The following is a 24,789-nucleotide window of genomic DNA, read 5'->3' as shown; positions in this document are numbered from 1 at the left end:
GGCTTTCTGTACAATATTCATCTTAAATTCTGATGTCTGTGTCTGGTTTTTCTAAGAAGAGGAGTGAAAACTAATTGGGGTCAGGGATCATATCTTCAAAGTTTGGGGTTTTTTTTTTTAATAACCCATATTACTCAGTCACCTTATTAATGGCCATTTACTCAATGCTTGCTAATTGTAAACGACTTTGCCTTTGACATTACATGAATCTATTACTGAAAAGATTTAAATGATCTAAACTTTTACATTGTGAGCAGTTATGAGATTATTGGAAATACAACAACTGTCTTTTGGATAATAAAACTGAGTTTATATATGTGTATTTCTTTCCAGGTTCTTATGCAACAGGGCTATGATGCTGCTTGTGATATTTGGAGCCTGGGTGTTCTTTTTTACACAATGCTGGCTGGGTAAGAAACTTATATATTCAAAATAATACACATCGTAATTTGAATTTCATCTATATATCTTTATCTGTAATAAAAATGGACAGATGAAAATAGCCTTAATAAAATTCTACCAACATTTTAAAATAATCATCTATTGTTTATTTACAAAATGTGAAAACAAAGTGTTTGATGAGGCTCTAGTCAGACATATAAATTAAAAGAATTTTCAGCTAGCACTAAAACTTTTAAAAATAAAAGCACATACTTTTTTGATGTTTTATTTTCAATGCATTAAGGTTTGAAAATGTTTACTTGAACATAAAATAATTTCTTCCTTCAGTGGGTACTAGCCCACTGAGCTTGTTGATACTGATTTAAAATTTTTTGAAGTATTTGAATTCTGGCTCTCCTGACTGAGCTTTATAAAAAATATAAATAGCAACAGAATACTAAACTACAGAAACATACAGAGCAGCCTTCTCTTAAAAAGATAAATACTAAAAAATATATAATAATTGGATTATGTTAATGTTGATAATTTACAAATAATATAAGAGCTGTTTTACTCTTAATGAGTAGCACTTTTATTTAGGAATAAATATTTATGGCTGTAGAAAAAGACTAGGTTTAGCAGTCTGTTTCATAGACTAGAATTTGAAGCATGATAATGCATTATATATGATACTTAGGTGTGACTTTTTTAAGGAAGCCATTTACTATAATTTAAATACTCTTGACATAACAGGAGCATTATAAAGATGAATATTATGACTGAATTATTTATTGACTTGGTGGTAATTACATATATCAGTATATTCTAAATACTTTCAGATATATAATATACAAAATATTTAGTTATAGACTATAGGAAATATTAAAACTAAGAGTAGTTAAAATTTGTATATGAATTTAGGTTAGCCCTATTGTTTTCAAACCATGAGCTACCATTTCTAGATTGCTGCTTTCGCATATTTACTTTGTGACTAATAAAAAACAATTTTGTGTGTGGGTGTATGTATAAGGTGTTTAGTGTTATCTCTACTTAATTGTTGCATAAGAGAATTAAGGCATTAGCATATTAGGATATCTTCCTCATACTTCTTTTTATTTTAAGATTTTATTTATTTATTTGACAGATCACAAGTAGGCAGAGAGGCAGGCAGAGAGGCAGGCAGAGGGAGAGAAGGGGAAGCAGGCTCCCTGCCTATCAGAGAGCCTGATGTGGGGCCTGATCCCAGAACCCTGGGATCATGACCTGAGTTGAAGGCAGAGGCTTTAACCCACTGAGCCACCCAGGCACCCTTCCTCATACTTCTCAACCATAAGTCTTTCTATTCCCAAATTTGAATACCATTTTCAATTCCACCTGTTAGAATGATGCAAAGCTGATCACTTTCATTATTCCATAATTAATTTTTAAACTAATTTTATACACTCTATTTGTCTTCAACTATAGAGGTTTCTTGTCATATTGATATAAATATTTCGCCAATTGTTTATAGACATTAATTAAAATATTGTTAACCTGTTCCCATCGATAATACTGATTAAATGCTAATGATAAAATTTGAACTAATCAATAAATACATTCTAAATATATAAAATTGATAGTTTCTTCATAGTAAGTATATTTGGTTTGCTAACTTATGCCTGGGAGAATACAAAATTTACATTTTTTATTCTGGTCCAATTTTAAGCCTGTAGCTTTACATGAAATGCTGCCTTTATTTTATTTTACATTGATTAACTGATCAAAGGGGGAAAAAATGATGTAGGCAAGACTCTCTGTTAAATAATTAGGATTAAGTTCATTGAAATATAAAATTTTATATGAAGAGTAAAGTAAAATACTAGATGATGCTCTTCATTTGCTGTAGTAAATATCTGCATGTTGTCTTATACTCTTTACTTTCAGTTAGATTTAATTTGTATGTTAGACCCTAACGTCTATTAAAATCTATTTTATTAATAGCTATACTCCATTTGCTAATGGCCCCAATGATACTCCTGAAGAGATACTGCTACGTATAGGCAATGGCAAGTTCTCATTGACTGGTGGAAACTGGGACAATATTTCAGATGGAGCAAAGGTATAAATCATAAATATCTTTGGTTTTGTTGCATCCTTGTTAAATTGCTGAAATCTTTAAGTTATAGCCTAGTCTGTATTTGGAGAGTATCTGATGGTATTATATGTCAGTATTTGTTTTTAAGTCAGCTCACATTTATATGTGGATTGAACAAGATGAAGGCTGACTTTTTTTTCTGCCATGCTTCTAGGCGATATTTCTCTCATATCAGTTCATATGTGTTCAAGAAATATAAACTATTTTCAGAATTAACCAAAGCTAAAAATATAAATCTACTGGGGAAAAATACATATTTAAAGCCAACTAGAACTGATTTCGGCATTTAGTTTATTTTTACACCTCATTTCTTCTTTAGCACAGACATTGACTCGTGATTATGCAGGCAGTTTTTACTGTTAACTTATTCTTTGAGAATATATAAACTTTTTATCAGTAATGCGTAGATATTTATTATTGAAAACTTAGAGCTGTCCAATGGAAATATAATGTAAGCCACATATGTATTTTAAAAATTTCTGGTAGCCACAATAAAAAGACAAAAAAAACACAGTTGAAATTAATTTTTTTAAAGATTTTATTTATTTATTTGACAGAGAGAGATCACAAGTAGGCAGAGAGGCAGGCAGAGTGAGAGGGGGAAGCAGGCTCCCTGCTGAGCAGAGAGCCTGATGCGAGGCTCAATCCCAGGACCCTAAGATCATGACCTGAGCCGAAGGCAGAGGCTTAACCCACTGAGCCACCCAGGCGCCCCATAGTGAAATTAATTTTAAAAATGTTTTATTTAACCTGGTATATCCATAATATATCATTTCAATATCTAACCACTATAAAAAATTAGTAAGTTATTTTATATTCTTTTTTAATACTAAGTCTTCAGAACCTGGTGTGTAGTTTATACTTAGAAGCCATGTAAATTTGGACTACCCACATGTTTAAAAAATATTTTTCTTTGTCATTAATTTTTTTATTTGTGTGTAGTTGACACACAATGTTACATTAGTTTCAGGTATGCAGCATAGTGATTCAGTAAGTTTCTACATTATGCTATACTCATCACAAGTTGTACTCCGCACATTTTAAAAGGATTAATAGCCACATATGGCTAGTGGCTGCTGTAGTAGGCAGTAGAGTTTCAATGTAACCGACTTTATTTAATTTAGGGAAAAAAATTGATCAAACCTTGACTATGAACTCTTAACATTAATAATTTAAAATTTTTGAGTTTTAGGACAAAAATCCAGAGGTTGTCAGCATGTGGCTTATAGAGTCCTGAAGCTTTTAAGCTGCAGTTTGAAGTAGAAAACAATTTAAGACTAAAGGAATTGCTTATATTTAATATTTGCTGATTATAAAACATAACTGTCTCAAGAATAGTAACTTATCTGTAGAGTACATTATGGAGTAAATCTCATACCCTAATTGTTATAGAGTAAGTAAATCAGGGATTTGATTGTAATTGCCCTTTAAACATTAGAAAAACACAGAAGGGATTCTGTTTGGATCTTAGCTATGACACAAATGTACTGTGTGGTATAGTAGAGAAAACACCTGATTGGAAGCCAGGAATACTGTTAGTTTTTGATCTGTTGACTAGCTGCTTCATTTTTCTCATCCATAAAGTTTGGGGACTGAATTCTCCAAAATTCCATTTCTTTGCAGCTTGGTTTATTTATAATTTGTCATATTTCTCCATGTAAAGTGATTGAAACTATTAGTATTATTCATTAAATACATGTACAACCAGTTTGTATGTCAGAAAATGCATTACAGAAATCTATTACATGCATTACAAGGAGTAATTCCAATGTTTAAGGCTATAGATATGATTCTCTTGCATTTCTTTTAAAAAATAACTAAGCAGTGAATGTAATCCTGAAATAAAGATTCATATGACAATTATGCTTAGATTTCAGTTTTCCATGTTCCGTGTGTTTTATGTTTGAGTCTGTCTAGTGCTCAAGAAGTAATAATACAAGGGCACCTGGGTGGCTCATTCTGTTAAGCGTCTGCCTTCGGCTCAGGTCATGGTCCCAGGGTCCTGGGATCCAGCCCCACATTGGACTCCCTGCTCAGCAGGAAGCCTGCTCCTCCCTCTCTCACTCCCCCTTTAAAAAAAAAAAAAAGAAAAATAATAATACATATTAAAGTTAAGTTTTGTTCTCACCTCCTCTTTTAATGTGATATTCTGGAGTAATTAACACAGGAAAAGATATTGGGGGATATTGAAATATTTCACAAGGTCTTTCATGTATTCCCTTTTTATGGATCAAGTCACTTTAATTCTATCTTTGAAACTTCTGAAAATGGTGGCAAATGCTGAGCAAAGAACTATGTGAACCTTCTAAAAAACCCTGTATCGTGTACATTTTAACAGCTTGATTTATCTTTGTTTGTTTTAAATTAGTGATAAAGGTAGACTATTGTTCAGTTGCCCATAACTCCTTAAACTAGTACACCTCAGTTGTGGGAGTTGTGGCATCTGTTATCATCTTTTTTCCTTTTTTTTTTTTTTATTTAAATTCAGTTAGCCAGCATGTAGTTGGCGTCATTAGTTTTTGGTGTAGTGTTCAGTGACTCATTAGTTGCATATAACACCCAGTGCTCATCACATTACGTGCCCTCCTTAATGTCCATCACCCAGTTACTCCATCCCCCCACCCACCTACCTTTCCACAGCCTACCTTTCCACAACCCTCAGTTTTTATTTCCCCAGAGTTAAGAGTCTCATGGTTTGGCTTGCTATCATCTCTTGACAGTTGCTTTACTTAATTGCAGTTCATTACAAGCTACTTTTTTTCCTTTAAATACTCTGGCTATTGGTGAATGCCACTGCCAGAACTATATAGAAGATGATTCTGTCTGCCTCCTGTCCATGCAGACTTCATAAACTTTGTTCATTCAGTTAAATGGGGGTGGGGGGTGTTGAAGTGGGATAGTTTTGTGTGTTTTATTGCTACAACAGTTTCAGCTAATTCCTCACCTCCAAACTGCAGGCTTCAAGAATACTGGCATTTTACTGCTTCCCTTTTGTGACACAGGGAAGATAAGTATCTTGTAAACAAAGCAAAGGTAGAAGAGGCAAGAGTAATTAAAATAAACACAGTAATACCTGATCAGTTAGAAAAGTGTTCTATCTAAATTTTCTAATATTTTAAGTTAACAATGTGTTACTTATTTCAAGTACATAGACCTTTAACCAACAAAGAACTGACAAGTAGAATTTTTTTTAAAGATTTTATTTATTTATTTGACAGACAGAGATCACAAGTAGGCAGAGAGGCAGGCAGAGAGAGCGGGAGAAGTAGGCTCCCCATTGAGCAGAGAGCCTGATGCGGGGCTTGATCCCAGGACCCTGGGATTGTGACCTGAGCTGAAGGCAGAGGCTTTAACCCACTGAGCCACCCAGGTGCCCTGACCAGTAGAATTTCTTATGGGACAACTATTTATGACCTCTTCCCTTGCCTCCTGTAAAAAAAGTAACTTCTACTTCTCTTCTACTGTGTTCCCATTACTATGTTGTATGTACTTTATTAGAGCACTTAACACATTCTCCTTTGTCTGTATCTGTGTGCATTTTTATTCTTCCTCCTCAGTGTTTAAATGTCATACTCATTTTTACATTTCCTAACACACTTAGCATAATAAATACTTAATTGAATACTTTTTCAAAAACTAATCTTTTCTTCAGATACATCTTCCATTGTTAATTTACACAGTAAGACTTTTCTGTCCATATACAAAGATAAATATTGTCCTATTATGAATGACTATAAATTTTCAATAAGTGGCCAAGTTTTACATAAATATTTATTTTTCATTTTGGCTTGAACATTCTTTAAGTATAAGAGCCTTTGTGTATGTATTTATAAGTCATAGATTTCTGAAGCTGGAAGGGACCTGGTGCATCATTGTGTAGTCAGATAAACCAAGATGTGTAGAATTTATCTTACCCATGGTCACAAACCAACAAATGACAGAGCTGGAGTTGATTTTCAGTCCAGCATTCTTTTCATTCTACTACACGTTAGAGATTTTCTAGAGAAAGAAAGGCTTTATTAGCTTGCCTTATGTGAGGAGAATGAAAGAGAGATCTATAAATTTTTAATAGTAACAGCAAAGGGGGCACCTGGGTGGCTCAGTGGGTTAAGCCTCTGCCTTCGGCTCAGGTCATGATCTTGGGGTCCTGGGATTGAGCCCCGCATGGGGTTCTCTGCTCAGTGGGGAGCCTGCTTCCCCCTCTCTCTCTGTCTGCCTCTCTGCCTACCTGTGATTTCTCTCCCTGTCAAATAAATAAATCTTTAAAAAATCTTTAAAAAATAAAATAAATAATAACAGCAAAGGTGTTCTTATTCACACAGTTCTTTTACATAAAATGAAATTTAAGTATACTAAAACTTACCTTTACCTGATCTATATTGCAGAACAGTTTAACACTTAAAAAAATTATAATGAAATTCTTCTAGAACTTCTAGTACCATAGCTTTTATTTTATTTTATTTTTTTGCCAAGCATATTTCTTTATTTTTTGTTAAATTTTTGTTTTTGTTTTTGTTTTAAGTCCAGGATAGTTAACAGTGTTATCTTAGTTTCAGGTGTACAATATAGTGCTTCAGCACTGCTATACATCATTACTCAGTGTTCATCATTATATATGTACTTTTAATGCCTGTTTCACCCATCCCCCAACTCATTTCCACTCTGATATACTTTGTTTTAAACGAGTACCTTCAGTTATTTTTTTTTCAACAAAAACATTTTTTACCTGACACATACTTCACCATAAATTGTTCTAAAAGATACAGATAAAACCTTCCATCTAAGAAAAGAAGAATACACATTTTCTTCAAGTACAGAAGAAACCCCTAGTTAAATCACATAGAGACAGAACAAATGTAAATTTAAGATGGCTGAAATCTTACCAAGTATATTATAACCACAATGGTACAAAACTAAAGATCAACAATAAAACCAAGCTGGAAAATCTACAATGTAAGTATTAAATATTTAATATGTAAATATTAAATAACACACTACTGCACAAGCAATGGTATATTAAGAAATAAAACAGAAAATCATATTTCTTTAAATAAAAGAAAAAGAAAACACAATATTCCAAACTTGTGGGATGTAGCAAAAGAAGATATTAGAGTAAAATTTCTTATATAAATGCTTGTATTAAGTAAAGTTCAGCTCTGCCCAGGGGCCAAACATTGCCCACTACACACAAGGAGAGACTCTTCAGATGACTGGCCTGAAGGATAAAACAGCCAGAACAGAGCAGCACTGTGCCTGCAACGCACACTAGAGACACTCTCTGCAGCACCTATATGACCTCTTGGACACTATATGACCTCTTCAGTGTAAAGCTAATCTCAGGAGCAGGACACATAACAGGCTCTTCTAACACACAGAAAAAGAAAGAGATTTAGACAAAATGCCAAGACAGAGGAATTCATCTCAAATGAAACAAGATAAGGTCACAGCCAGATATCGAAGCAAAACTAATATAAGTAATATGCCCAATGGAGAATTTAAAGCAACAATCATAAAGATATTTGCTGAGTTTGAGAAGAGAATGTAAGACTTCAGGGAGACCCTTACCAGAGAGATAAAAAAGATTAAAAAAAACAACAAATGAAAAATGCTATAAATGATATTTGAAACAGACTGGATGCAATGAACACAATGAAGGAAGAGGCAGAGGAACAAAAAGTGATACAGAAGAAAAAGTAGTGGAAAATAATAAAGCTGAGCAAAAAAGAGAACAAAGAATTGTGGAACACGAGAATAGACTTAGGGACCTCATTGACTCCATCAAATATAATAATGCTCATATTATAGGAGTCCTAGAAGAAGAAGAGAGAGAAAAGGGGACAGAAAATTTATTTCATTAATAATAGCTGAGAACTTCCCTAATCTGCGGAAGAAAATAGATATCCAAATCTAAGAGGCACAGAGAAATCCCATCAAAATCAACAAAAGCAGACCAAGACCAAGACATATCATGCTTAAATTTCTAAAATAAAGCAACAAAGAAAAAAAATCCTACAGGCAGAAGGCAGAAATCCCTAACTTACAAAGGAAGGCACTACAGGTTAACTGCAGATCTTTCAATGGAGAGTTGGCAAGCAAGATAAATTCATGTGCTGAATGATAGAAATATGCAGTCAAGAATACTATCTTCAGGAAGGCTGTCATTCAGAATAGAAGGAGAGATAGTTTCCCAGACAAAAATGAAAGGAGTTTGTGACTACTAAACCAGCCCTCCAAAAGACACTAAAGGGGACTCTGCGTGGAAGGGAAGGATCAAAAGTGAAAAAGACTAGGCAGGAACAGAGAAAATCTCCAGAAACAATGATGAAACAAGTGATAAAATGGCACTAAATACATATCTATCTATAATTACTTTGAGTGTAAATAGATCAAATGCTCCAACCAAAAGACAGAGGGTATCAGAATGGATTTAAAAAAAAGGTGGGGGGCGCCTGGGTGGCTCAGTGGGTTGAGCCTCTGCCCTTGACTCAGGTCATGATCTCAGGGTCCTGGGATCAAGCCCTGCGTCGGGCTCTCTGCTCAGCAGGGAGCCTGCTTCCTCCTCTCTCTCTCTGCCTGCCTCTCTGCCTACTTGTGATCTTTCTGTGTCAAATAAATAAATAAAATCTTTAAGGAAAAAAAAAAAACCAAGACCCATCAACATGCTGCCTGCAAGAGACACATTTTAGACTGAAAGACACCTGCAGATTGAAAGTGAGGGGATAGAGAAACATTTACCATTGTAAATGGACACCAAAAGAAAGCTGGAGTAGCCATACCTATATCAGACAAACCAAAATTTAAACCAAAGACTGTAACAAGAGATGAAGAAGGGCACTGTATCAATATAGTGACTGTCCAACAAGAAGATCTAACAATCGTGGATATTTTTGCCCCCAAGTTGGGGACATTCAAATATATAAAATACTTGATAACAAAAATAAAGGAACTTCTTGATAATAATAGTAGGGGACTTTAACACTCCACTTAAAGCAATGGAGAGAGCATCTAAGCAGAAAATCAACATTGAAACAATGACTCTGAATGATACCCTGGAACTAATGGGCTTAACAGGTGCATTGAGAAATTTCATCTGAAAGCTGCAGAGTACAAATTCTCTTCAAATGTACATGGAACATTTTCCAGAATATGTTACATACTAGGTCTCAATCCAGAAAAAATACAGAAAGCTTTGGATCATTCCATGCACATTTTCAGACTACAGTGATAAGAAACTTGGAGTTAACCACAAGAAAAAAAGACCACATGAAAAGACCACAAACATGTGGAAGTTAAACAACATGCTACTAAACAATGAATGGGTAAACCAGGAAGTCAAAGAAAAATAAAAATAAATAAATAGAAACAAATGAAAATGAAAACACAACAGTTGAAAACCTGTGGAATGCAGCAAAAGTAGTCAAAGCAGGAAGTATAGAGCAATACATGCCTATATAAAAAAGTAAGAAAAATCCAAAATAAACATCATAACCGGGGCGCCTGGGTCGCTCAGTGGGTTAAAGCCTCTGCCTTCGGCTCAGGTCATGATCTCAGGGTCCTGGGATCGAGCCCCACGTCAGGCTCTCTGCTCCGCGGGGAGCCTGCTTCCTCCTCTCTCTCTTTCTCTCTGCTTGCCTCTCTGCCTACTTGTGATCTCTGTCTGTCAAATAAATAAATAAAATCTTAAAAAAAATCATAACCTTACACCTAAAGGAGTTAGAGAAAGAACAAGAAAAAAGCCTTAGCCAGAAGAAGATGGGAAATAATAAAAATTAGAGCAGAAATAAATCATATAGAAATGAAAAACAAACAAAAAACCAATAGAACAGATTAAAGAAATCAGGACCTGATGCTTTGAAAAAAAGTAATGAAATTGGAAAAAAAAAACAAACCCTAGCCAGACTTAACAAAAAGAGAAGAGGAAGGGCCCAAATGAATAAACTCACAAGTGAGAGAGGAGTAATAACAACCAACACCACAGAAATACAAACAATGTAAGAGAAGAGTATGAAAAATTGTATGCCAAAAAATTGGACAACCTGGAAGAAATGGTTGGATAAATTCCTGGAAAAATAAATTACCAAAACTGAAACAGGAAGAAATACAAAACTTAAAGAGACTGATAAGCAGCAAAGAAATTCAGGCAGTAATCAAAAATCTCCCAACACAAGTCCAAGACTAGGGGAATTCACACATGAATTGTACCAAAAATTTAAAGAAGAGGTAATACCTTTTCCTCTCAAACTATTTCAAAAATTAGAAATGGAATGAAAATTTAACAAATGCGTTCTATGACACCAGTACCAGATAAACACTCCACTAAAAAAAGAAAACTATAGGCCAGTATCCCTGATGAAAATGTATGCACAAACTGCAAACAAAATGCTAGCAAATCAAATCCAATAGTACATTAAAAGAACCATGCCTCATGATCAAATGGGACTTTTTTCCTGGGTTGTAAGTGTGGTTCAGTATTCACAAATCAATCAATATGAGACACCACATTAATAAAAGAAAGGATAAGATCCATATGATCCTTTCAGTAGATGCAGAAAAAAACATTTGACAAAGTAGAACATCCATTCATGATTAAAACCCTCAACAAAGTAGATTTCATCTTCAATTTCTTTCATCAGTGTTTCATAGTTTTCAGAGTGCGGGTTTTTCACTTCTTTGATTAAGTTTATTCCTAGGTATCTTATGGCTTTTGGTGCAATTGTAAATGGAATCAACTCCTTGATTTCTACTTCTGTTATTTCATTATTTGTGTATAGGAAAGCAACAGTTTTCTCTTTGTTGATTTGTATTTTGTGACTATACATAATTTGTCATTTCTAGCAATTTTTTGGTGGAGTCTTAGGTTTTCTATATATAGTATCATGTCATCAGCAATTAGTGAAAGTTTGACTTCTTCCTTGCAGATCTGGATGATTTGCATTTCAATTTTTCCTTACTCCTGTGGCTAGGACTTCAGTAACTGTTAAATAGCACTAGTGAGAGTGGACGTCCCTGTGTTGTCCTGTCTGTAGAGTAACAACTTGGAATTTCTCCCCATTGAGGATGATACTAGCTGTGCATTTTTTGTATGTAACCTTTACTGGGTTTGGTGCTGGGAAATTTAAAAAAAAACCAACACCTTTATTGGATTTGGTATGTTCTGTCTAACCCTACTTTCTTGAAGGTTTTTATCATGAATGGATGTTGCACTTTGCCAGATGCTTTTTCTGCATCTACTGAAATGATCATGTGGTTCTTAGCCTTTCTTTTTATTAATGTGGTGTATCATGTTGATTGATTTGAGAATTTTGAACCACCCTTACAGCCCAGGAACAAATCCCACTTGGTCATGTTGTGTGTTCTTTTTAATGTGCTGTTGAATTTGGTTAGCAACTATTTTGTTGAGAATTTTTGCATGTATGGTCATCAATGATAGCAGCCTGTATTTTCTTCCCTTGTAGTGCTTTCATATGGGTTTAATATTGGGTACTGCTCTCCTTATAAAACGAGTTTGGGAATGTTTCCTCCTCTTCAGTTTTTATAAGAGTTTTAGAAGGGTAGGCATTAATTTTCTTAAGTGTTCAGTATATTCACCAGTGAAGCCATCTGTTTGGGATTCTCTATGTTAGGAGATTCTTGATGACTGCTTCAGTCTCCTTACACACTACCTGGTCTTCTTTTTCTTCACTTTTGGTAGGATATATATACCTAGGAATATATGTATTTCTTTTAGGTCATCCAGTTTGTTGACATAAGTTTTCGTAGTACTCTCATGATCCTTTTTATTTCTCTGGCATCATTTGTAATGTCTCCTCTTTAATTTTGTATTTAATTTGAGTCTTCTTTTTTTCTTAGTCTACCTAAAAAGTTTGTCAGTTTTATTTATCTTTTCTAAAAGCCAGCTCTTAGTTCTCTGGATCTTTTCTATTGTTTTTCTGCTCTTTGTCTCATTGATTTCTGCTTTATTATGTCCTTCCTCCTGCTCTGGGGCTTTGTTTTTCTTTTTTTCTAGTTCCTTTAAGTATAAGATTGAGTTGTTTGAGAGCTTTCTTGTTTCCTTTTTCTTTTTTTGAGATCTTTTTTTTCTTATTGTAGGCATTCATTGCTATTAACTTTCCTTCTTAGACCTGTTTTTGCTGTATTCCATAAGTTTTGGCATGTTTTATTTCTGTGTTGGTTTATTTTAATTTACCACTTGATGTTTTTCTTTGACCCTTTGGTTGTTCAGGAGTTCTGTTGTCTTGTTATTTGATTTTTTTTTTTAAAGATTTTTACTTTTTTATTTGACAGAGAGTACAAGCAGCAGGTGGAGGGAGAAGGAGAAGCAGGCTCTCCTGGAGCAGGGAACCCGATGTGGGGCTTGATCCCAGGACACTGGGATCTTGACCCAAGCCGAAGGCAGCCGCTTAACGAACTGAGCCACCCAGGCACCCTGATTTTTTTTTTCTGACAAGAAATCTTCTATCATTCTGATCTCTTTTTTCACTATCTGTGACATGTCTTTTTTTTTTTTAAATCTCTATTTGCTTTTAAAGTTTTCTCTGCCTTGGATTTTAAGAAACGTGGTTTGGTGTCCTTGATATAATTTTCTTTATTTTTCTTGTACTTGGGCTTCACTGAGGCTTTTTAGATCTATGGGCTTATGGTTTTTGTAAAATTTGGAAATTTTGGAAACATTATTCTCTCACATAGTTTTTCTTCCTTTCTTTCCTTTTGCGACATCTATTGCATTTATGTATTATGCTGCTTGAAGTTATCTCACAGCTCTGTTCTTTTGTTTGTTTTATGCTGAGTTCCTTTTTGATAGTATCTATTGCTATGTCTTTACCAGTCTTTTTGCCACTATATCAAATTTTCATTCATTTTATTTTTTTGTCTCACATTTTAGTTTTTATCTCTAGAAATTTGATTTGTGACTTTTTATATCTTCTATGTCTCTATTTTTTAATATATGGAATGGAGTTATAATAACTGTTTCAATGTCCTTATCTGCTAATTCTAACATATGTATCAATTATGGGCCAATTTTGATTGATTGGTTTCTTCTCATATGTTATTTTTATTCTCTTTTATATGCCTGACAATTTTTGATAAGAAGTCAGACATAGTGAATTTTACCTTAATGTATGCTGGACACTTTCGTATTCTTATACAGATTTTCAGCTTTATTCTGGGGCACAATTAAGTTAGGTGAAACAATTTGATAATTTGGGGTTTCCATTTTAATCTTTCTTAGGCAGGACCAGAGCAGTGTTTAGGGCTACACAGTACTCAGGCAAGTTACTTCCAAGTACTCTACCAAATACTCCATGAATTAGGAGATTTTTCCAGTCTGGCTTGTAAGAACTGGTAATATTGTCAGCCCTGATGAGTTCTGATTTCCCTCTAATCCTTTCAAATAGTTTTTCCCACAGATGTTGGTTTATCAATAATCTGCTGAATAATTGAGGAAAACCCTCTACAGGTCTCTGTAGTATATTCTCTGCTCCTCTCACCACTCTGGTAGTCTGTCTTGCTAACTCTGCCTTGGTCTTCCCTGACTCTTAGTTCTGTCTCAACCTCTCAAGGAAGCTACCAGGCACTGCCTGGGTTTCTCTTATCTATACAAAAGCCTGAAAACACTCAAGGTAGTAAGTTTGGGCAATCATAAGGCTTACTTGATTTGTTTCCCATCTCTTAGGGATCACTTGTCTGTGTTGCTTAATATCTGATCTCTGAAAAACTGTTGTTTCCTATATTTTATGGTGTGTGTGTATGTGTGTGTGTGTGCGTGCACACGCGCATGTGCGCGTGTGTGATGTGTGTGTGTATGTTGGGGAGTGTTGTTTCAAACAGGTGGGTGAATCCAGCCTCTAGTATTCTATTTCGGCTAGAAGTAGAAGTCCTTGGACTATTGAACTTTTATCATTTTTTATGAATATCAGTTAGGTCTGTTTTATTGAAGTAATTCAATGTTGTTTTCTAAATTACTTCCCATTCATTTTTTTATATTTGTCCTTTTTCCAGTAGGTTTTTTTATTGTTTTATTCTCCTACATACTTTGATTATTCTTCAAATTCTGATGTTACTACATAGAGTCTTTAGTGTCACTGCTTATGCTGTTGATGAAACGTTCACAAATGATGACTTTTTTTAGATGACGCTTGTTAAGGAGAGTTTATTTTTCCTTTTTCTAAAAGGTGCTTGGTAGAGATAGTTTCTATTTAAAATTGTGTGTTATTATCAAGTTGTATTATACTTACAGCTTGTTATCGTAAGAGATACAGTAAGTATATTTACAGTTAGTCTGCAAGAAACTTATGATACTCTGACCACTAGAATGCTAGCAGGCAGCTGCCAACCTTGGATTTATGTTTGTTCTTTTTAGTGTTTTATACCTAAACCCTCAGCTATTGAGTGTATTAACAATGTGGGACCTTCCCTTCTATGTTGTATGAGTCTACACATACCCGTGTATTTTAGGGCCTAGCTTACCAGCAAAGATCAATGCCTCTCTTCTCCTCGACTATTCAGCACATTCCAGGATAACCCTTGCTACTTTACATTTTCTTCCTCCCTCACTAACCGCATTCCAGTTCCACAGATTTGGTATCTTCTGATTTAGAAATGGCAGCTAAGAGTTTACCATATATCAAAACTCTGAAGATTCTGACAGTTAACTATGCAGAGTATAAGTGTGGTTTTCCCTGCGTGTACATCAAACAAAACAGATCACAAAGCTACTGATGCTTTCATATATCAAGAAAATGTGAAATAATATATTTTACTAAAACCTTTGCTGGCATATGGTTTCATATATGTCTATATATGTATTTTTTATTTTAATTTAGGATTTGCTCTCCCATATGCTACATATGGACCCACATCAGCGGTACACTACAGAACAAGTATTAAAACACTCGTGGATAACCCACAGAGACCGCTTGCTGAATGATCAGCCAAATAGAAATGATACATCAGATGTCATTAAGGTAAAACAAACATACGTTTATGCATTTCCTAAATACTTAATAAAGCCTGCATGCCATTCACTGACACACATATAATTACCTTAAATACCTTTATTTTTCAAAGACATATTCATAGATTTGTTTTTATTTTTGTTTTTAGATAACCACCATGGGTTCTTTTTTTTTTTTAAGATTTTATTTATTTATTTGACAGAGATCACAAGTAGGTAGAGAGGCAGGCGGGGGCAGGGGTGGAAGCAGGCTCCCTGCTGAGCGGAGAGCCTGATGCAGGACTCAATCCCAGGACCCTGATATCATAACCTGAGCTGAAGGCAGAAGGCTTTAACCCACTGAGTCACCCAGGCGCCGCCACCATGGATTCTTGTTACTCTTCTTCTCTACCTATTGCCTGTTGATAAATAAAAATTCTTTGATTGTATTTGACTTGCTCTTGAGACACTGGGACTAGAAGTGTACTAAGTGCAAGTTTCATATGGAAAGAAAATATTGTTATTGGTTCCTAAATTAATAACCATTGGCACAGATTTCCATATTTATAGACATTGAACCTTTTTAAGATGTTAATATTTTATGCATTTATCTGTTGATACATACTTAGGTTCTTTCCCTGTCTTGGCTGTTATGAATAAGGCTGCACTGAAAAGGGGAGCACAGAGATCTCTTTGAGGATGAATGACTAGTGCTGGACATATATACAGTGGGATATTATTCAACTTTAAAAAAGGAGATCCACCGTTTGCAACACCATGGATGGCCCTGGAAGACATGCAAAATGAAATAAGCCAGACACAGAAAGAAAAAATATATATATAATCTCTCTTAAATGTGGAATTTTTTAAAAAGTCAAATATATAAAAACAGACAGTAGAAGAGTAGTTACCAGGGGCGGGGAAGAGGGAAAAATTGGGATATACTGGTCAAAGTTCAAAGTTGTAGTTATGTAGGATAAATAAGTATAGGTATCTAATGTGCAGCATGGTGACGATAGTTAATAATACTGTATTAAATACTGGAAATTTGACAGGAGTAGATTTCACATGCTTTCATCACAAAAAATGAAAACTATGTAGGGAGAAGATATGTTAGTTGACTATAATAATCACTGGACTATGTATATGTACATTACGTTATGTTCCATGTCTTAAGTATAAAAACTTCTATTAAAAATAAAATTCTTAAAATGTTTAAAACAAATTATATGGGGCGCCTGGGTGGCTCAGTGGGTTGACCCTCTGCCTTTGGCTCAGGTCATGATCTCAGGGTCCTGGGATCGAGCCCCGCGTCGGGCTCTCTGCTCAGCAGGGAGCCTGCTTCCTCCTCTCTCTCTCTGCCTGCCTCTCTGCCTACTTGTGATCTCTCCCTCTCTGTCAAATAAATAAATAAAATCTTAAAAAATAAATTAAAAAAAATTATATGCATGATGAAAGGCTGACAGAAAGAATACATTTTAATGTTTTAAAAATATGTAAGAAGTATAATCATTGAAATAAAAAAAAATACAAGTAAGCAGGTAGTAATTCATGAAGGGAACATTAATGCATAGATCAAGTATATACAGTTATTTTCCTCAGAAATAAAGTTGTATTCTAGTTAAATCTCTCATGATATAATATGGAATTTGGGGGCACCTGGGTGACTCAGTCATTAAGCATCCACCTTCGGCTCAGGTCCTGATCCCAGGGTCCTGGGATCGAGCCCCGCCTCGGGCTCCTTGCTCGGCGGGAAGCCTACTTCTCCCTGTCCCACTCCCCCTGCTTGTGTTCCTCTTGACTATTTCTGTCAAATAAATAAAATCTTTATAAATAAATAGTAATATGGATTTTTTTTACATCCAAATATTGTTATTCAATTTGTCTTATTTCTCATTATTTTAGGGAGCAGTGGTCACCACATATTCTGCCCTGACTCACAAGACCTTTCAACCAGTCCTTGAGCCTGTTGCTGCTTCAAACTTAGCTCAGCGACGGAGCATGAAAAAACGAACATCAACTGGCCTGTAAGATTTCTAGTTGTTCCCTCAGCCATCCTGGATGAAGTAAAAATTAACTGTGGCTTTTTTCCTAATCTTGTATCAAAAGCATCATATTCTGCTTCATTACTTGAATATTCTGTTTAAACCTCCTCTTTTAGGGAGATGAGATAAAAAAAACACAGGTCCACAGTAGTCATACAATATTGTTTTACAGTAGTGTCCAAGTGTTTAAGTATATAATTGGTGTCTACAAAGTCCTAACAATTTTTCTGCACACTAACTTGTAAAGTTCCTTTCAAATAAAGTTACTTTGTTAGTTTTCTGGTCTCATAAAATAATGATTTGGGGAATCATTACCAATAATCAGGATGCAAATATAATAGCATAATGCCAAGCAATGCCAATATTTTTTAACACCAGATCCTGAAGAATAGGCTTTTTTAAAAAGAAAAACAAACAAGAAATGTATTGTAGAAGCTTGTTATTGTGTACAACCAAAGGACTACATTCATTTGTGCTAATATATGAACTCCTGATATGGTTGGTGCCAAAGTTTTTACAGAATTAATTCACAAATTATGCGTGCAGACAGACCTATATATTACCCATAAATGTCCTCATCTAGAAATAGTGGTTTCCATAAGTCCTCTGTAAATTTTACATTTAATGGAGTTGTAGTGCAATTGAGGAATTTTTTAGACAAAGGCTTTATGATGGTGTTGTAATCTACTAAGTGGGTTATAGTTAAGCCTTTGAAAATAAAATACATGTGTTGCTACTACCTTCGTGACACATGGGCTGGGTTTCAAGTTAATCAGTTGGATTTAATCATCTGTCCCTTTTATAATGCACTACGCTGTTGGTTTTTGGACTTCCAAAATTGAATTACAGTATAGCATATTAATTTACCTTGAATCCTATGGCAATATAGTTTAAATTTTATTGTAGTGGACTTAGCACACATGATACAGCAAAATGCATTTCAGTAAAGTTTAGACAATGCTACAAAGAGATAAACTGACATTTTGAAAAGGAAGCAATATTAATGATTAACACAAAATCTAAATACATTTTTAATTATATTTATAAAAAGAGTCTGACAGATTCGCTCTTGTTATTAAATTTATGATTCAGAACCACTGGGTAATATATATTGTTTTCTCTAAATGATGGAATTTTAAAGAATCTTTTCATGTTGTTGAAGAAAATACCATTACTACTACTATTACTACTACTACTGACAGAAATTCATGAATGTAAACTGGAGGATATTACAGTTTTGTTTAGCGAATATAAGTGAATTATTTGTATGTGCTAAATGTACTATTTGCTGTGTGTTTTATTTTGTTTAATTCAGAGAGAAAGTTAGTTACTGAGCACTGGAGTATACAATTCAGGCTAGAAAACTTGTAACTTCAGTGTTCAATAAGGAAACTATACGTATTCTCTTCAAAATGTAGTGATATATATTCCATGTACAAAAATCTGTTTATTGGGTGTGATGTATAAAAGTATATACCCTTAATTTGAGATGTCTTTTTGCAATAATTGAAAGACATTAAAAAAACATCTAATGCCACATGGAAACAGTACTTAGAAATAGACTGGTATCATATCTTGTGGATTTTTATTTCCCAGTTTGACCTTTTCTTTCCTCATTTTGCTTTATTACTAGAAGTACTTGGATGTCACAGTTTGTGTCCATATCATCTGACTTACTTTCCTCTTGTCATCTTGTTTGTGCTGTTATGTATCTTCTTATCAGAATTAATATGACAAACTAAAAGGTATGATTTTGGTGTTGAACTTTTCAGAACAGAGATACTATTTCCATGTAAGCTTTTCTAGCAATAGCATTTGGGTAAGTGAAATTGGAAAGTGAAAAATTATCACAAAATAACTTTCGGTCTTTCCATAATCAATAGTTTTTAAAAATAGCTGATCTTACTTAATGTTTCAGTGAGGTTACTGAAGGGTAATATCATACAGTCCATTCATGAAAGGAACACGGAATTAAGCAACGAACAACTTGATTCTTCATCACTCAGTGAGGACTGACAAATTATAAAAGACACAGATATGCTCATGTATTTTCCCAGTAATTGTGTAAACCATTTCTGCTAGAAAGTTCAAAGTAGGTTAAAAACAGTCATAGGGACAGCCCTATTGTAAGGGAAGTCTTCAAATCATACACCCTCATTTTGTAGAAGGAGTCCAGGTGGGGATGCCTCATCATGTCCGTTTTAGCGAGAGCGAAAAATGCAGATATGAATGGGAGCTTTTTGGGTGGGGCTTCTATAAATGCTTAACCACAGAAACAAATCCCTTCTATAAAATTTGAAGATATTGTGGTTTTTAATGGATTCATAAACAATTAATTTGCATTGCTTTTCTTTCTAGTTGATGGTTCTTGCTAGTATTTAATGATAGCACAAATTTGGAGTTTTTATTGTTCTGGGAGGTAGAGGATATTATATTTTTTTTTCCTCAAAGGGAAAACACCAGGTTTGCCCAGATAGACTAATGCTAAATTTATTATCCTAAAGCACATATTATCATGAATAAATGCAGGAAACCATTGGTAAGATAATTAAGATGTAGTGGTGGTGATTTTGTGGAGGAAAATGGTTTCAGTTATTTCATGAAAATCAACCTTGAGCCTATTTTGTTAGACCCAGAAATGCCTAAGCTTTAATTTTTGTAATTTGTTGCCATTGGTAATTACAAATAGTAAAACATTTTGATAGACCCCTAGTTAACCCAAAGGGATTTCTTATGTGTAGGCAACCCACAAACTTAAGAACAGATGCTTGGTGTTTCCAACATCTCCTCATCGGAACAACATGTTAAGATAGTACTGTCCGTAGAAAGTTACTCATACTGATTGAATAGTATTTTCCTGATAGTATGAGGCCCTTCATGTATGAAAAAGGAAAACTTCTTAACTTGGCCTTAAGATCAACTAGAAAGTTTAGGATTTAAACTAGGCAAAGTGTGTGTGTGGCATTCTGTATATTCTCTTTTCCTGGCTTTCCAGTCCCCACATGCTGTCCTACTTGAGGACCTCAGAGAGGACTCCATGATTGAAGCTTAGTCCAGAAGGATTCTCTGCCCCAAAGCACCTCACACCCTTCCCCTTCCCCAAATCAGAACTTCCCTTCTCACAGAGCAGCTGTATTCAGCTAAAAGGGTAAAAGGAGAGTGATCTCATTTAAGTTCTCTCTCTCTCTCTCTCTCTTTTTTTTTTTTTTTTGGTCAGTAGCTAATAAATAATTGGCATTTTTCAAGGAAGATGTCCATTAATCTAATGAATTTCCACTTGCTGGATTTTTAGGCAATCTAACCAGACGAGAACAGCTCTTTATCAGTTACTATCAGGGAAAATATTCCCGGACAAGGAATTTACGCAGTATGCCCCAGGATCAGATTATCTCATAAACTGCTGCGTTGGTCACTGCTTCATCCTTTCTACTCCTCGATATACTTTTTTCCCTCCAAGAAACTTCCAAGCTCTTTAATCACAATGAACTTACGTGATAGAATGGTGTGCAGGGAGATAGTTGTTAAGTGCGTATTTGTCTGCATTCTTGTTCCTCTTAGTACGTAGCCTGTAACGTAAGGAATCTCCAGCTCCACCAGCCTCTCTTCCTCTATTCCTATCGTCCTGCTACACAAGAACACGGAGCAGTTGAATGCAAGCCACCAGTGGAGTCCAAGTCTGCAGACCCTTTGTCTACATTTCAGGACACAGAGAGCCTCAATCCTCCCACACAAATGCAAGCCGTATTAAGTCAACTGCAGTTAAACTCCTTTAGAACAGTTTCTTAGATTTCAAAACTTACTAGGTCTGTTTGGTGTGTATCTCCATACAATGATTGCTGAAATTAGCAGCACCACTCAGGAGTGTGCTGTCCACCTTCCTGTCCAGAGTGCAGGCCACTGACAGTGATTACTCACATGTCAGTTACCCTTACAGATGCACTGTTCCTGGTTTTATTCATAACAATACAGTGAAGTCATCTGAATAAAATGATAATGCTTGATCACCTCAAATTCTGTTTGGTTGCTAATACTTGAATGTATGTTAGTCCTAAATTTTAAGGATAAGTTTCTTTGAAATATGAAGAAAAATACAAAGGGAAAGTATTTTGAAAATACAGAAATTCAAGTTTGTTTGCATATATTCCACAAATTATGTACCTTTTGATAAACCAGCAAGAAATCTTAGCTAAATGCTTATAAATAAACATCTCTCTGACTGGCAAGGTAGGATGTGTCCTGTATTCACATTTCTAAGCCTTGGACAGTAGGACTTCTTTGGATTACTGTTTAGCTTTCATACTATTTGTCTAATTATGTGAACTAATTTACTCTTCAAAGGGTATTAAACATCTAATTTTATGTAGAACAGTTCTAGAGAACATACTAAGTGCATTAGTTTATTAATTATCATAATGTTTTTAAATTTTATAAATAAAGTTTATAAATTATCATAATGTGACCAAATGGATTTGCTTTTTTCTTTCCTAACTAGTATTACTCAGATCACATTTGAGTTCTCTTTTCAAATTCACTCTGAAATTGATACCACTAATAGCAAAAAAATGTAAGTTTGTCTTTTAGTATAATAAAAATATTTGTAACATCACAAAAGCATTCTAGCAAAAAAAATCCATTTTAAAAGTTATATAAGAAAACTTAATTATCCAAATGCCAGCATGGTTTGGAAATGAGAATTTATTTTGCATTAAATTCCACAGTACAAAAAAAGAGAGAGAATATGGTTTTTCTGTATCTGATTAAATAAAAAAACAAAACAGCAAGTACTGTTGGTAGTTGAGAGTTATATAGGGTTTATGCAGAAAGAATAAAGTTTGGGGCTATAGTTAACAATAAAAAATTGCCTTGCCAGCACTTCCCATATACTTTGGGATTCCTAAACTTAATTTCTGATATAGAAAACGTATTTACTGTCATTTTATTACACTTCTCAAGGCAGAAATTGTGTTAAATGGAAATTGTGTGTACTTAAAAACTTAAAAGTTGCAATTTAAAAAAAAAAAGGTCCCAGTTGTTCAGATAACTGTATTTTCTTTCTCTGGCTACATTATGGAATTTATACCATCATTTATTTTATAAATGTTTTATTTAAAGCACTATTTCTTTTGACATTATCGTTTTCATTGTACTTTTTTCCCTGTAAGACCAAACCTCGTAGTGCATTTTACAGTGTTTCTTTCCCTCACAGTGCTGCTAAAGAAATGGCTATCATTTTGAATTTACAACATGCCAAAGATGACATAGAAATTATATTTATTTTTGTTCTTGTTAAAACTCTGTGAGCAACATTTATCACAATATCATGTTAAATTACTGGCATTCTCTGGGCACTAAATAAAAAGGCTGCAACTTTCTAACATTTTACAGTTGACCTTGCTTGATCATTTATAGATGTAAAACTGTGTGCTTTTATAAACACATATAGCTATTTGCAGATTTCATTAAAAGCTGTTAAATATTATTTAGGAGCCAATTGTAGAAGTTTTTCAAGATATTTGTTTATGAATTTGTCTTGATATTTCCTGAACTGTAATATTTCCCACTTTAGTATTATTCTTCTCAAGTTTCTATAAGGCAAGGTAATTTATGAAAATGACGATGAAAACTTACAATATTTGTAGGACTTATCAGGAGAATACATTTCTCTGCAAGTTAGTTGAGATGACAACCTTTTCTACAGTACAACAAATTAAAACCTTAGTCTCTGGGTATTGGAAATATTACTTGATACTTGGTATCAAGTAGAATAACAAATTCTCCCCCCCCCCGAAAAGTCATACATTTCTAGGCCATGTTAGGTTGTGCCAGCTATGCATACATATATAGAAATGATTTTGTATGAGGTTCAAAATGCTTTTAGACCCCCCTGGCAACCAAAATCTCTGTACCACTTATATTTTTCTAAATTTCTTAAAGGTAGGCAGGATAGACCCTAGGGCAACTTTGGGAAGTCTGCAATAACGGCTTTCCCATTGGCTACCTCCTTTGCATCTATCTTCTGATTTTGCTTCTTTCATCCCTCCCATCCCTCCAGCCCCTTAGTAAAATATCTGATAACCATATATACATCATTATACTTTAAGCAGCTTATTCTTCCTAAAATATTACTTCTTTCTGCATTCTCCTTTTAAGCATTAGCTACCAAGATAAGAAATGTGATTTTTGGTCTGTGCGGCCCTGAAATAATTCAGACTTACCAGGCTAAAGCTTATTTAATCTTCTTAAGTTGATCTGGAGGGTACCTTAAGGAGTAGAAGAAGCAGACCACATTTTGTTTCTCCCATGATTCCCCAGTGTCCTCCTATTTTCTTGGAGACACTGAAAATATTGGAAGAGTTCATTTTCAATGGCTTTTCTAAACTGTGCCTATAACCTTGAGAGGTCTCCACTCCTTTAAACCCTGTGCCCTCGGCTACTAGAAGTATCTTCATAGGGACTCCAATCTGTATACACATGGTCTGGCCAGAGTCGGCCCTGCCCTTCCCCTCCCCTCCCTTTCTTTTCCTTCCCTCCCCTCCCCTTTACTTACTTTATTTCCTTTCCTTTCTTGCCTCCCTCCCTCCCTTTCTTCCTTTCTCCCTTCCTTCCTTCCTTTCCCTCTTTCTTTTTTTCCTTCCTTCCTTCCTTCCTTTCATTCTTCTCTTTCCTTCTTTTTCCTTTCTTCCATTCATCCTTCCATCCTTCCTTCTTTTCCCCTCCCTTCCCTCCCCTCCCCTACCTTTTCTTTATTTCCTTTCTTTCATTACCTTTCTTTTTTATTTCCTCTCCTGAGAATTGGCCAGCATTCTGCAGCAATTCTGGCCACACTCATGCCCCTGTTGACAATGCTTTCTGGCTAGTTGCCTGTTGCGACCTTCCAGGAACTCCAGCCAGGGACACAGGACTCCTCCAAGGTCCCCAGCTGAGGGGAGCTTTAAGGGGCCAGAGTGGAGGGAGGGACTCCTGCAGAAGATCACTCTCCCTATTGGTGGCCTGACAGGGCACAAAAGGTGGGTGTAACTTCCAGAAGGCATGCAGCTTTCTTCCACTCTGAGGGTTCCATGCAGCTCCAAATAACGCAGTTAATATGTGGGTTGTAAGCAGTCTTCTGGGGTTTAGCTTCGGGGATCTCGCTCTGAACGGCAAGGGGGACAGGTCACTGGGGACAGAAGCCTGAGAACCCAACCTAGGTTTCGGGTTAGGGCCTAGGGGTAATGAAGTTCTAGAACATAGGTGAGGTTCGGGGGCTAAGGTCCGGAGCTAATGACCAAGAAAGAATTCTTGAGACATCTTTGGTG

The 24,789-nt window shown here is 35.1% G+C and overlaps 1 protein-coding gene across 4 annotated transcripts in view; it reads left to right on the top strand.

Annotated features, from left to right (window-relative positions):
* The window catches only part of RPS6KA6 (ribosomal protein S6 kinase A6), a 181,589-nt gene extending 163,960 nt beyond the window's left edge, over positions 1-17,629 (top strand). For all 4 annotated transcript variants that reach the window (XM_032840614.1, XM_032840615.1, XM_032840613.1 and 1 more), the window contains 4 exons: positions 334-410; positions 2,362-2,479; positions 15,340-15,480; positions 17,355-17,629. In XM_032840614.1, coding sequence (XP_032696505.1) covers positions 334-410; positions 2,362-2,479; positions 15,340-15,480; positions 17,355-17,480 — 462 coding nt within the window. In that variant the 3' untranslated portion in view covers positions 17,481-17,629. The remainder of the gene's footprint in view (positions 1-333; positions 411-2,361; positions 2,480-15,339; positions 15,481-17,354) is intronic.
* The last annotated feature ends 7,160 nt before the right edge of the window (positions 17,630-24,789 follow it).

The sequence above is a fragment of the Lontra canadensis genome, unplaced genomic scaffold, assembly GCF_010015895.1.
Source record: "Lontra canadensis isolate GAN:19392208 unplaced genomic scaffold, GSC_riverotter_1.0 scaffold114, whole genome shotgun sequence".
Classification (NCBI taxonomy): Eukaryota; Metazoa; Chordata; class Mammalia; order Carnivora; family Mustelidae; genus Lontra; species Lontra canadensis.
Note: the sequence above shows the minus strand (reverse complement) of the source record. Positions and strands in the feature narration are given on the sequence as shown.